We start from the raw sequence: 13,467 nt of genomic DNA, 5'->3' as shown, positions 1-13,467 counted from the left end.
ATATGAAGTTTATATTTTTTTTTTTTAGTTAAAGAATGAGAACTTGATTTTCATTAATAAGGATTTTCTCTCGGAGATAAAATAAGTGGTCAAGATTGAATTTTAAATTTTGATGTTGACAACTAAACTAACTTCTTTTTCACTATATCTAAAAGATTAGGAGAGAATATAAAGAAAAAAAAACACTGGAAGAGAATCCTAACTTGATTCTCATGGGGGTGTTGGAAATAAAGTTTTCATTTCTTGAACTCTCTATTTTATCTCACTCAAATATCATAATTCTACCTTTATCTTCAGTTAAAATATTATTATATTATTTTCATTGTTATTATCCTTATTCTTCTTATTGTTGCTAATAATAATAATAATGATGATGATGACGACGATGATTTGTTGTTATTTATTATTATTATTACTATTATTATTAACAACAATACTTTTTTAAATAATAGTAATCACAATTATTATAGTGAACAATGATAAAAATGAAAATAATTCACTAAGGGGTATTTTAGTAATTTAAATTAATTTATTCTTATTCTCCGACAAAGTAAAACACAACAGTGAAAATATAGCTCATTCAAATTTTGATTCTCATAATTCAAGTATACAACTTAATCTAATTTTTGTTCGTCAATCTCATTTCAACCTATTTCAATTTCTGCACATTCTAATTACTAATCAGCAAATATATTATAAGTTCATCTCTACGTCAATCCAAAAAGAGTAAAAAGAAAACAAAAATACACCTGAGTAGGGGTGGATCTAACTCATGACCAGTGAGAACTCAAGCCCTTGCTGGAGAAAATAAACTTGAAGAACTAGATAGAAAATTACTTAGATTTTCTAATTAGCCTTCATTAAATTTATTAAAAGAGAGTCTTGTTAGATTTGTAAATAATATCTATAAACTCATAAAATTTAAATGTTAACTTTAAGAATTATAAAAGCACACTCTTTGTTAAAAATATAAAATCCCACAATAACTCATATGGGTAATTTTACTATTATTTAATTTTAGCTCTTGATAAATCTATTAAAATAACCTTTTAGACTTATAAAGCCATAAAATTTCAATTTTCACATTTTATGGTTATATAATATAGTTCTCAATGATCAATTGTTTGATTGGTCACTGATATGAGAAAAAAATCTACTGGGAAAATTGTATATACAAAACAAAAAGTAAAAAAAAAAAATTGATAGGGTATTTTATATTGATCCCATCTTAGGGAAGGATCCCATTTTAAGCTAGAAAAAAAATGACAGTTGAGATGTGAAGACCAATCAGTCAAAAGAAGTCAGGCTACGAGCCTAAAGTCTAGGAGTAGCAGTTAAGATAAGCAATTGTTTTCAAACAATTGCTTCAGTGGAAACCTACCACCTTAACAGTTGCATTAGGCTAGCTGTGCCAACACCCATGACCTCTTAAAATAGATGAGATGAAGATGGAACCACTATGCATCACTTCATTCTTATGAAGCAAAAAGTCTACCATAAGCTAATAAGTTTCCACACTCGCTAAAATAAAAGGACCCATCACCTAAAAACATGACAAAAGATAAATATTTAACTACTCTCTTAGAGATTAGTAAGTTAACTAAAATTGCAATATTCAATAATTCAATGCAAAATTTTCAATTACTGACTTAAGTATCAAATTAGAATTGTTGGAAACTACATTCTTTGACCCCATTTCACCATTCTTTTGTTTGTTGTGTGTGTGCAAGTAAGACCTTCATTTGTTGTTCCAAGAGGTGGGAAACGGGTATCAATACACAAATTCACACAATATTGATTGGTTGTATGATAATGATATTGATGTTATAAATTAATAAAGTAGCTTAATTGGTGTATCAGGGTCCCATAAAAATTACAAGTATTTGGAAAAAATGAAAAAAACACTTAAATGCGGGCGTCTTTTTTATTATTATTATTTTTATGTGGATATTCTACCGAGTCACATAATTTTATAGATACTTAAACACCGATTTTATTAAATCATATCGTTTAATACCATGTCCATATAAAAAAAAATAAAATAAAGGCATTGTATGAAAGAAGGACTCTTAAAAGAAATATACCATTTCTTCCTCTTAAGAAAAATAAAAAATAGACATGGCATTAACTAAGTTCTATTTGCGCGGTCTCTACAAAATTGCATGCACCACCATTTGCGTCTCAAGTATTGATATCTCTTGTTAGAGATGATATGATTAGCTAGTTGCTGCTTACATGTGTACCGACTAATCTACATAAACCTTATTTTTTTATAGATATAGTCATTGTCAAACGTATAATCTCTCTCATGTGAACGCTCTCATATATATATATATATATATATTGGCAGACAAATTATTAAGTCATATTATTCGAGTCAATAGAGAACATTATTAAACCATATGGCTAAATATTGTGTCTGCACTAAAAAAAAAATGCCCGCATCTGAATTCTTTTTTTTTTTTTTAACAAAATGCTATTAAACGATAAAAAAAAATACAAAATTTAAAATATATACTGAAATTTGTATTTTAATAGCATTCTTACTTTGTTTAAGTGAAAATGTCCACTTTAAAGACACTACACACACACACAAACACACACACACACACACATGCAACTTACAATAAACCCAAAGGTAGTTACTCATGACCTCTCACTTGTTTCACATGCTGCCATTCTCTTATATTGCAAGATTACCTTTGGATTGTTGTAAGTTAGGTACAATATAACTCAGCTATTGCCATACACAAACGTTTTAGGTCAAGATTCTAGATTTATTAAAATACGGTAAAATTATTAAATCATATATTTTAATAGTGTAATGATCATAAAAACTATAAAGGTATATTATTTAATAGTGTAATGATATTATATTATTAAATAACATGACTTAATAGTTTTTTTTAGGCTTGTGTGTGGATTGATGGATATATGTGTGGATCAAATTAAAGAAATCTGTTGTTACTTTCATGAAATAGAAAGGCAAATCCAATCACGCAGCACGTTTTCAAAGGTGGGTGCACCATGCATGAAACTTTAAATATATATTTTTGTGTGCTAATTTTATATATGTTGGCTGCCGATAGTTATTGGTCATTTTCAATCGATGTCGTCCATTGTTGTTGGCCGGCTCCTTTATTAATTTTTATCAAAGTCATTGTCATTTGAACTTTCAAGTTTCAAGCGTAAAATTTTGTTCGGATAACATCACATGAAAGTCAAGAAAAGCCACGAGAACAGCTTATCAAATTTGTGGTTGAATACAGTCAAATTTTATTGCCCATGCATGACATAAATGGCCATCAAGTGGCCCAATCAAAAAATTAAAAAATATATATATATATAAAAGTCGGCATATATCAATTAACAGAACCATCGAATGATGATGAAAAGATGAAAGAATCAGATCCAAGCCCTTCAGAATTTTCCATATTTAGTTATCCAACAAGTTGGTGTGCACGAGCGCAGTCGTCGCACCCAGCTGAATTTCCCTTTAAGCGTGAACGTTGAACAATCAAAATCAGTCCAAATAAAAATGGTACTGGGCTACATGGGCTTAATCTATTTTCATTTGCTTATATCTAGTATGGGCTTAATAAGAAGCCCCATGTCTTGGTCAAAAGCCCAAACAGAATAAAATGTCACCATGCAACGGCAAACACATATACAGAGGCTGCTCTTCTACTCAAAATCTCAAATCAACGAACCTAATTATAAAATGGAAGACGGAATTTGACTACTAACGTTGTTTCTGCCGGTGACAGACAGACATTTCCTCTCGAAATCAGCTTCATGTCATTCAACATCTCTTTTGAAGCTAGTCCTACAAGTGCAGTGCCTTAAAAAGAGAATAGTAGCTTGCTAGCTACTCCCCAAGTATCGGAACTTAGTTCAAAAATATATTTGAGAGTAAGGTATCAAACGACCACATACATCTAATAACATTTCAGTGCTATTAATCTGTAGCAGTAGCAGTCTGATCCTTGACTTTGACATATAATTTTTAGCATGTTGGCCACCATCTCTTACTAAAATGAACCTTTTGCATAAATTATATCTACTGCTTGCAAAAAGATTGCACCAAGTCACTAGCTTTCACAACAGAGACTAGACGTTTATTCTTTGTTATCGAATGTCAACAACATTCATCACGTGAAGTGGAGAACGAATATTTCACACTCTCCTTCTCCTCTTTCCTTTTCAAGGATAAGTGGGGAATTGGAACAAGAATAACATAATTGAATAGTGTTATCGTAGAATCAATATAAATTCAATATATATATGGATGTGAAATCCTATGAATATAAAATTTATATCTCAACTTCTTAACCATAGATTATTGCTTTTAGAATCTACAACTGTCGCGTATAATTTTATAGCACACATTCAATCAAGTCATCTTAATAATTTCTGCCAACGTGAAATTTGTCATTTGTGTATCAGAAATGCTAGATATCTCAAAATTATATAGATATATATATGTGAGCGTGTAAAAGAAAATCCACAATGGTATTGTATGAAATTATGTTCGTCTTCTCAATTTCTGATTGTTTCTGCGGAGTCAGAAGCAATTGGGTCCAATGTCAAAGCCTTTACAACGATTAATGATGATAATAGACGACGTATTGTTCAAACTTCGAAGAAGATAATTTCTAATTTTCTGCTACAATTCGTCATTTAAGGAAGGCCTTTCACAAATGACCCAAGGATAAAACAAAGTTTCAAATAATCGGTGCTTACGAACTGGTAAACTGACAGATTTTCGTCGCATAACAGCAATTTAGTAATAAAATTGAAAAAGGTGATCGATCGTTGGACAAAAGTTATTCAACTAGTAGATATGACAATTGACGATGACATGTCAGCACATGATACGTTTGATATGTAGCAACTGGAATTTAGTAGTGAGCTTCCGGGGCACTTAATTTCTGGAGTGTCTTCATGGCTCATTCTACAATCAACAAGGCACTGACTAGCGCCATGGCGGTGATTAGAAGCTTTGACGTGCCAAACGACGATGCATGGCTATGTTGAGCAGAGTATATGGAAGGCAAGCAAGTGACATTTCGCGGTAACCAGAGGTTAGGATTTCCAGCGAATGAGGCTTCGTCGAAAGCCGGAAAGTGACCGCCCGAAGGAACTTCACCATTTAAGTTGTTATAAGAGAGATCAAGAGTTGTGAGGCTCATCATGTCTTGCATGTCGGTTGGTATTGGACCAGTGAGTTGGTTTCTAGATAAATTAAGAATGCTCAGATCTCGCAGTTGGGAAATTGCTTTGGGAATCTCTCCAGATAGGCTGTTTCTGCTAAAATCAACTGTTGTTAGAGAGATGCATCCTGAGATGGAAGTGGGAATTTCACCACTAATGTTGTTGCTGCTGACGTTTATTAGCGAAATCACCTTCAGATTAAACATCTCCTCAGGAAGTTCTCCATTGAATCTGTTATTTTGGAGCGAGAGAACATTAAGATTAGTTAAATTTCCAATTGAGGGAGGGATTTTACCAGCGATGTTATTGTAGGCTACTTTCAATTGATTAAGTGAATCACTTATTGACAAATTCTCTGGAATTTCGCCTGATAATAGGTTATGGTCTAACTCAATCATTTTCAGCAACGGCAAATTAAATATTCCAGCGGGGATTGTTCCATTAAGCTGATTCTTCATCGCTCTAAATTTGGTCAGGGACTCGCACGCCCCAAGCTCCTCAGGAATCGGACCGGAGAATAAATTTTGCATCAGAATCAACGACTTCAGCCTCCCTCCTTTGCACAAATCAGGAGGAATCTTTCCTTCAATCTGATTCGATGTAACGTCGAGTAGCAAGAGCTTCCGGTTTCGCCCAAGATTCTCGGGCAACTCACCGGTGAAGTTGTTTCCCCATACTTGAAGAACCTCAAGATTTGGATAATCTCCAACAAACGAGGGAAATGGTCCGCGGAGATTGTTCTTGAACAATTGCACGAGAGTGAGATTTTTCAACGCTGAGAAACTCTCTGGTACCTCTCCTGTGAGACAGTTCAACGACAGATCAAGCTGCTTCAAGCTAATCAAACCAGAGAGCTCAGGGTGAATATGACCTGTGAGTTTATTCATTTGAAGAAACAATGCACCCAAGAGCTTTAACTGGCTTAAACTCGCAGGAATCTCACCGGAGATATTGCAACTTGCCATATCGAGGACTCGGAGTTTACTCAACGTTCCAAACTCAGGTGGGATTCCTCCGGTATAGGTGTTGAAGTAGCCAATATACATTTCTCTTAGATTCTTTAACAGAGACAAGAACACTGGGGCTGTGCCGTTAAGTCCGATGCCGTTTAAGCCTAAGTACTCCAAACTCTGAATTTCAGAGTAACTCTCCGGTATCTCGCCCGAAAAATAGTTGCCGCCAAAAGAGAGATGCTTGAGATTTTTGAGGCTTACAATCTCAACCGGAAGTGGACCGGTGAAATTGTTGTTAAAAGCGTCGAGAACCTCGAGCTCTGTCATTCCAACAACAATCTGACCAGGAAAATAATCTTGAAAGCCATTGCCGGAGATATTGAGGACCTTGAGCGACTTAAGGTTTGCCATCTCCAGAGGAAGTGATGCAGCGGAAGTTTAATGTTCAAAATATTCCGTTGATTCTAGAGAATACCGGAACAAAAGAACAACTAAATTCACGTTGATTCAAAAGAATACCGTGAATTTAGGGGTTAAGACTCGTTGATTCCGTAGAATACCAAGAATTAATTGTTCAAATACTCACAAAGAAATTTGAAAATTGAAATATTATTAAACTCAAAATTCTCTCCTTCAAAGGTTACAAGAGGGAGCTATTTATAGTAGTAGTAATTATCCTAATTCATGAAGGAAAAACAAAATCCTAAATTGAAAGGGAAACAAAATTCTAAATTAGAAAGGAATTTAAAAGTCTTAAACTTTAGTTAATAAGGAAACTAATCCTAGTATAATATGGATTCCTACTCTTCATCATTCCCCCCAGGGTGGAGAGAATTCGCCCGCGAATTCGGATTGTCAGCAACATCTTCATCATGATCACCTTGTTGAGTGTTAGAAAATGCATATTTATAAAGGAGAAAACCGTCATTTTACATTTTAAGTCTTACTAACAACCCTTACTTTTATATATTTAACCTTCTTGTGATTTAATTACATGTGTTTTATTTTAATTAAGTATTTTATGTATTTTAGGGGCATTATAGTCATTTCACAATAAAGGAGAGATCAGACGGCAAAACGGACATCACTTTTGAACTCAGGACGGTCGAAAACATTAGGAGGAGCATAAAAGGAAAAATGGCACTATTCACATATACGGTACTATTCACGTGTACGGTACTGTATACGTTACTGTTCACGACACTGTTCACATAGACGGATGATGACGTGGCATTGACCGATGATGTGGCATTGACTGATGAGGTGTCACGATCCTGTTGGACTAAAATTCTTATGTACTGTTGATGGTGACGTGGCAGCATATCAGTGGACGAAAAATCTCGCGTACAGTGCATGCATCACACAGGATTATTTTCAACCAAACCGCGTTACTGTTCATCCGGGTCAAACCGTGTTACTGTTCATCCGCGTGGTCAAACCGTGGACTGTTGACTGATGACGTGGCGCAATCCTGAGCGTCCAAACTGTTTTTAATCCGATGGCCATGATTTACTCCATGTATCTATAAAAAGGGGGCCTCCCCCCCCTAATTTGATATCTCTGAATCCATTTTTGGACTCTGTTTTCTGTAATTCCCTCTCCATCTTGTATTTTCTTCGTATTTTAATAAATTCCCATTTTGCCCCTAGTTCAATTATGAGTGGCTAATTTTCTTTCAAGCTTGGGTTGAAGGTGAAGTCTCAACATGTGTCATGGGCTTAATTTGGTAAATTTATTTTCTCTTCCCCTCTAGTTTTTGTGGATGTTTTGACTTCTCGTCGACAAATAATACTAATCTTGTCTAGATACCGCCTTGGTTACACCGGCTTTCTAGTATAAGGTTATTATTATTTGGCACGATAAGCCCTTAGCACCATATTGATTAGAGCGTGGTTCATGAGGTGTGGATTCCCCCCTCATGATTTAATTGGCATTAATACGGATTATTTAGCCCATGATGCATGTTGATACGGATCCAGATACCCAAGTACGTCATTTCAATAGAATTCTCTTCAATTTATTCTCACCATTTCAATACCAATTTTAGAATTTATTCTCGCCATTTTAATTTAAGTTGTAGCATATTCCAAATCATTTCCACCACAAATCCAATCACTCATTCACAAAATTAATTCTACACAATTAAAATCCACCTCCTCGTGGGATCGACACTCGTCACCATTGATCTATACTATAATAGATTCGTGCGCTTGCGAGTACATTAAAATTTGCACAACAAGTTTTTGGCGCCGTTGCCGGGGAGGTAAGTACTTTTAATTCATAGAATTAATTTTTGTGAATAATTTCTTTTATTTGTTTTCTTGTATTTTTTTTATTTTTATTAAAAAAAAAGAAAAAAAAAGTGAATCTACATTTAAAGGTTAGTATTTTTTTCTCTTCTTTAAAATTCTGTAATTTAATTTTCAATTTATTTTTCTTTGTAATTTTTTTTTTGTTTATCTTATTAATTTATTTTTAGTTAATTTATTTCACGTATTTATTTTTGTGTATTTTTATAGAAAGGTTTTAATAGCGCAATAAGGTTAGTATCGTAATTTCTCCCTCTTCTTTATTTTTATTTGTTTTGTTCTCATCTTTATTTTTATTTTATTTGTTTTTGCATGCATGGTCGTAGGTCATTATTACCTAATCTTGAACCTATAGACCTTGAATTAGAAAAAACACTTCGCACACACAAACAAATTAAAAATAAAATGGATTTACAACCACAGGAGAGGCCATTTAAGGACTACTTCAGTCCTTTAGCTAATTTGAGCACATCATGCATAAGATACCCAAATGTAGCTGCTAGGAGTTTTGAATTAAAACCTAGTGTGCTAAATTGTCTCCCCACATTCTATGGCCTAGAAAATGAGGACCCATATAATCATTTGAATGATTTTCATGCCATTTGTCAAACATTTAAATATGAGAATTTTTCAGATGATGATGTTAAACTTAGATTATTCCCATTTTCTTTAAAAGATAGAGCTCGTTCATGGTTAAATACTTTACCTGCTAATAGCATTTCATCATGGGAACAAATGGTAACGAAATTTTTGAATAAATATTTCCCAGTGCATAAAACCAATGCTATTCGCAGGGAAATCTCAGAGTTTACCCAGAGAGAGGACGAGCAATTTTTCGAAACATGGGAGCGATTCAATGGGCTACTCTTGAAGTGTCCACATCATGGGTACGAGAAATGGCACCAATGCCAATATTTTTTGGAGGGATTATTGCCAAATGTGCAAGAATGGCTAATGGCGACAAGTGGAGGAGAGCTAATGTCAAAAAGTGCATCCGAGATTTGGGAATTCTTCCAGCGACAAGCGGATAATTCCCAACAACGGAGTCGATCACTCAGGAATACTAGAAGAATTAAAGGAGTAAATGAGGTTCAAATTGGCGAGTCAACTTCGGGAATCAAAGAAGTCAAGGAGATGGTTGAAGGTCTTGCTCGACAAATAGCATCGTTATCGACTGCTAAATCAACAGAACCACATGACCATGACTCATACTCAGATCAAGCCAATACCATAGGTGTAATGAGAAAGCCATCAAATTACAACCCATACTCCAACACATATAATCCTGGATGGAGAGACCACCCCAATTTTTCATGGTCTCAAGGATTCCAACATAATGGACCAGCAGCTCCAGCTCCACCAATGCAACAAATTCCTCAAAATCCTCAAGCCTCTCAGCCCCCATTTAGACCATACAATCAAAACCAGAACCACTCTCAACCTAGACCATGGGAGGATGCATTCCAGAATTTCAGGAATGTTACTCACTCCACGATTGAGCAACAAAACCGCACCATTGATGGACTACGAAATGAGTTGAGAGCAGGTTTCAACTCACAAGCTCAATCAGTTTCAAGCCTCGAGAAGATGGTGGGACAACTTGCTTCTTCAGTTCAGACCTTGGCAATGACCGTTGAGAAAGGTAAGTTTCCAAGTCAACCAGTGCCTAACCCTAAAGGAGTGCATGAAGCAAGTACCAGTTCACCACAGCAACATGGAGAAGTCAAAGCCGTCATGACCTTGCGAAAAGGAAAAGAAGTCGACAACAAAGTGGAGATGCCGGCGACAAAAGAAAATCAAATTGTACCTGTAAATGTTGACGACTCATCACCGGAGGAGAAACAAGAAACCAACCCACGAGAATACATTCCCAAAGCTCCATTTCCTCAGAGGTTAGCTAAAGGAAAAAAGGGAAAATCCACAGGTGAGATTCTTGAAATCTTTAAACAGGTAAGTGTTAACATCCCTTTGCTTGATGCTATTAAACAAGTTCCATCTTATGCCAAGTTTCTTAAAGACCTTTGTACTAAAAAGAGAAATATGCATGTTCAAAAGAAGGCATTTTTAACAGAAAACGTTAGTTCTATACTCCAACATAAAATTCCTTTAAAATGCAAAGATCCAGGCTCCCCCACTATCTCATGTAGTATAGGGAACCACACAATTGAGAATGCTTTGTTGGATTTAGGAGCTAGTGTAAATTTGTTGCCTTACTCTGTATTCGTGAAACTTGGACTGGGAGAATTACACCCAACTCCAGTGGTGTTACAGCTTGCAGATCGGTCCACGAAAATACCTCGTGGTATTGTGGAGGACGTGCTTATCCAGGTAGACAAGTTCTATTTTCCTGTTGATTTCATTGTAATTGACACTCAACCAATACAAGATTCAAGGAAGCACATCCCCATTATTCTAGGCCGACCTTTCTTGGCAACTGCGGATGCTCACATTCAATGCAGGACCGGAAATATGCAGTTGTCCTTCGGCAACATGACTATGGAGCTAAACATTTTCAACATTGCCAAACAACCTCACAGTGCAGATGATGGAATTGTTGATGTGGATTTAATTGAAGCATTAGTTGATGATACTTTTGTTTCAAACCTTAGTGATGATCCTTTACAAACATGTTTAACTCACTTTGGTTTGGATTTTGATATTGACAGATCGGTCGATGAGGTCAACGCCCTACTTGACTCAGCACCATCTATGGACACTAATAAATGGAAGTCAAGAGTTAAGCAACTAGCACCATCAGAGAAGCAACTCATCCCATCATCAGAATCACCACCGAAACTCGAGCTCAAACCATTGCCCAACACTTTGGAATATGCGTTTTTGGGAGAAGAAAGTACTCTGCCGGTAATCATCTCATCATCCCTAAATGACGAACAAAAAGGTAAGTTGTTGGATGTTTTAAAAGAGCACAAAGGAGCATTAGGATGGACCATAGCAGACATCAAAGGTATAAATCCAGTAGACTGCATGCATTACATTCACCTTGATGAAAATGCTAAATCTACTAGGGAAATGCAACGTCGGTTAAATCCTAATATGAAAGAAGTGGTTAGAACTGAAGTCCTTAAGCTATTAGATGCAGGTATCATTTACCCCATTTCTGATAGTTCATGGGTCAGTCCTGTACAAGTTGTCCCTAAAAAGTCAGGAGTCACAGTAGTTACCAATGCTGATAATGAATTGATACCCACTAGAGTGATTACAGGATGGCGTGTATGCATTGATTATAGAAAGTTGAATTCTGTCACACGTAAAGACCATTTTCCTTTACCATTTATTGATCAAATGCTTGATAGATTAGCAGGACATGAATTTTATTGCTTTCTAGATGGCTACTCAGGATATAATCAGATTCCCATAGCACCAAAAGATCAAGAGAAAACTACTTTCACTTGCCCTTTTGGCACATTTGCATATAGAAGAATGCCATTTGGATTATGTAATGCACCTGCTACATTTCAACGATGCATGCTAAGCATTTTTTCTGATATGGTTGAACGATTTCTTGAAGTCTTTATGGATGATTTTTCTGTCTTTGGTAACTCGTTTGATCAATGTTTACATCATCTAACACTAGTTCTGCAGAGATGTATTGAGAAGAACTTGGTCTTAAATTGGGAGAAATGCCATTTTATGGTAAAACAAGGTATTGTTCTCGGTCACATCATTTCGAGCAAAGGTATTGAGGTTGACAAAGCCAAGGTGGATCTCATTTCTAATCTTCCTCCACCCAAAACAGTCAGAGAAGTAAGATCTTTCCTTGGGCATGCTGGTTTCTATAGACGTTTCATTAAAGATTTTAGCAAAGTTTCTAGACCCTTATGCAATTTACTTGCTAAGGATGTACCTTTTATCTTTAATGATTCATGTCTTATGGCGTTTGAAAAATTAAAACAGTTGTTGACATCATCACCCATCATTCAGGCCCCGAACTGGAAATTACCATTTGAGCTCATGTGTGATGCATCTGATTATGCAGTAGGAGCAGTATTAGGACAAAGAGTTGATCGAATTCCCCATGTTATTTACTATGCTAGTATGACATTAAATGATGCACAGTTGAACTATTCAACTACTGAAAAAGAAATGCTAGCAGTAGTGTTTGCATTAGAAAAATTTCGATCTTATCTCATTGGTTGTAAAATAATTGTGTTCACAGATCATGCTGCTCTTAAATATCTTCTCACAAAGAAAGATGCAAAAGCTAGACTAATTCGTTGGGTGTTACTTTTGCAGGAATTTGACTTGGAATTCAAAGATAAGAAAGGGTCAGAAAATGTTGTGGCGGACCATCTCTCTCGTCTCCATTTTGACACAATAATAGAACAATTACCATTAAATGAGTCATTTCCAGATGAACAATTAATGAGTGTGGAAGTATTACCTTGGTATGCTGATATAGTTAATTATCTTGTTACAGGTAAACTTCCAGAGCATTGGACCAAGCAAGACAAGATCAAATTCTTTGCGGAAATAAAGAATTTCTTTTGGGATGACCCGTATTTATTCAAGTATTGTGCAGACCAAATTGTTAGACGATGTGTCCCAGAAAGTGAAATTCAGAATATCCTTTCATTCTGCCATGAACAAGCTTGTGGAGGCCATTTCAGTGCTAAGAAAACAGCGACTAAAGTTTTACAATGTGGTTTCTATTGGCCATCTATATTTCGAGACGCTTACACTTTCTGTTCTTCATGTGATAGGTGTCAACGAATGGGGAGCATTACACGGAGGAACATGATGCCACTAAATCCAATTTTAGTGGTTGAGATTTTTGACGTATGGGGTATCGACTTCATGGGACCCTTTCCCCCGTCTTTTGGCCATCAATACATATTGGTTGCTGTTGACTACGTATCAAAATGGGTAGAAGCAATTCCATGTAGGACCAATGATCACAAGGTGGTGATAGCATTTTTGAAGAGCAACATTGTTTCACGCTTTGGATTCCCACGAGCGATAATCAGTGATGG

At 35.6% G+C, this 13,467-nt stretch overlaps 1 protein-coding gene and 1 non-coding gene across 2 annotated transcripts; both read right to left on the bottom strand.

The window, feature by feature from the left end:
* Positions 1-4,949: 4,949 nt before the first annotated feature.
* On the bottom strand, positions 4,950-6,578 carry LOC107176389 (receptor protein kinase CLAVATA1-like). The gene has a single exon (XM_015528815.3). The coding sequence runs from the start codon at positions 6,576-6,578 to the stop codon at positions 4,950-4,952; it is 1,629 nt and encodes a 542-aa protein (XP_015384301.2).
* A 2,684-nt stretch (positions 6,579-9,262) lies between these two features.
* LOC127902881 (small nucleolar RNA R71) lies at positions 9,263-9,366 on the bottom strand. Its single transcript, XR_008055517.1, has one exon. It is a non-coding gene; the product is annotated as a small nucleolar RNA R71 (small nucleolar RNA).
* Positions 9,367-13,467: the final 4,101 nt, after the last annotated feature.

Source organism: Citrus sinensis, chromosome 5 (assembly GCF_022201045.2).
Source record: "Citrus sinensis cultivar Valencia sweet orange chromosome 5, DVS_A1.0, whole genome shotgun sequence".
NCBI lineage: Eukaryota > Viridiplantae > Streptophyta > Magnoliopsida > Sapindales > Rutaceae > Citrus > Citrus sinensis.
The sequence above is the reverse complement of the archived record's forward strand: the minus strand, read 5'-3'. Positions and strand labels throughout refer to the sequence as shown.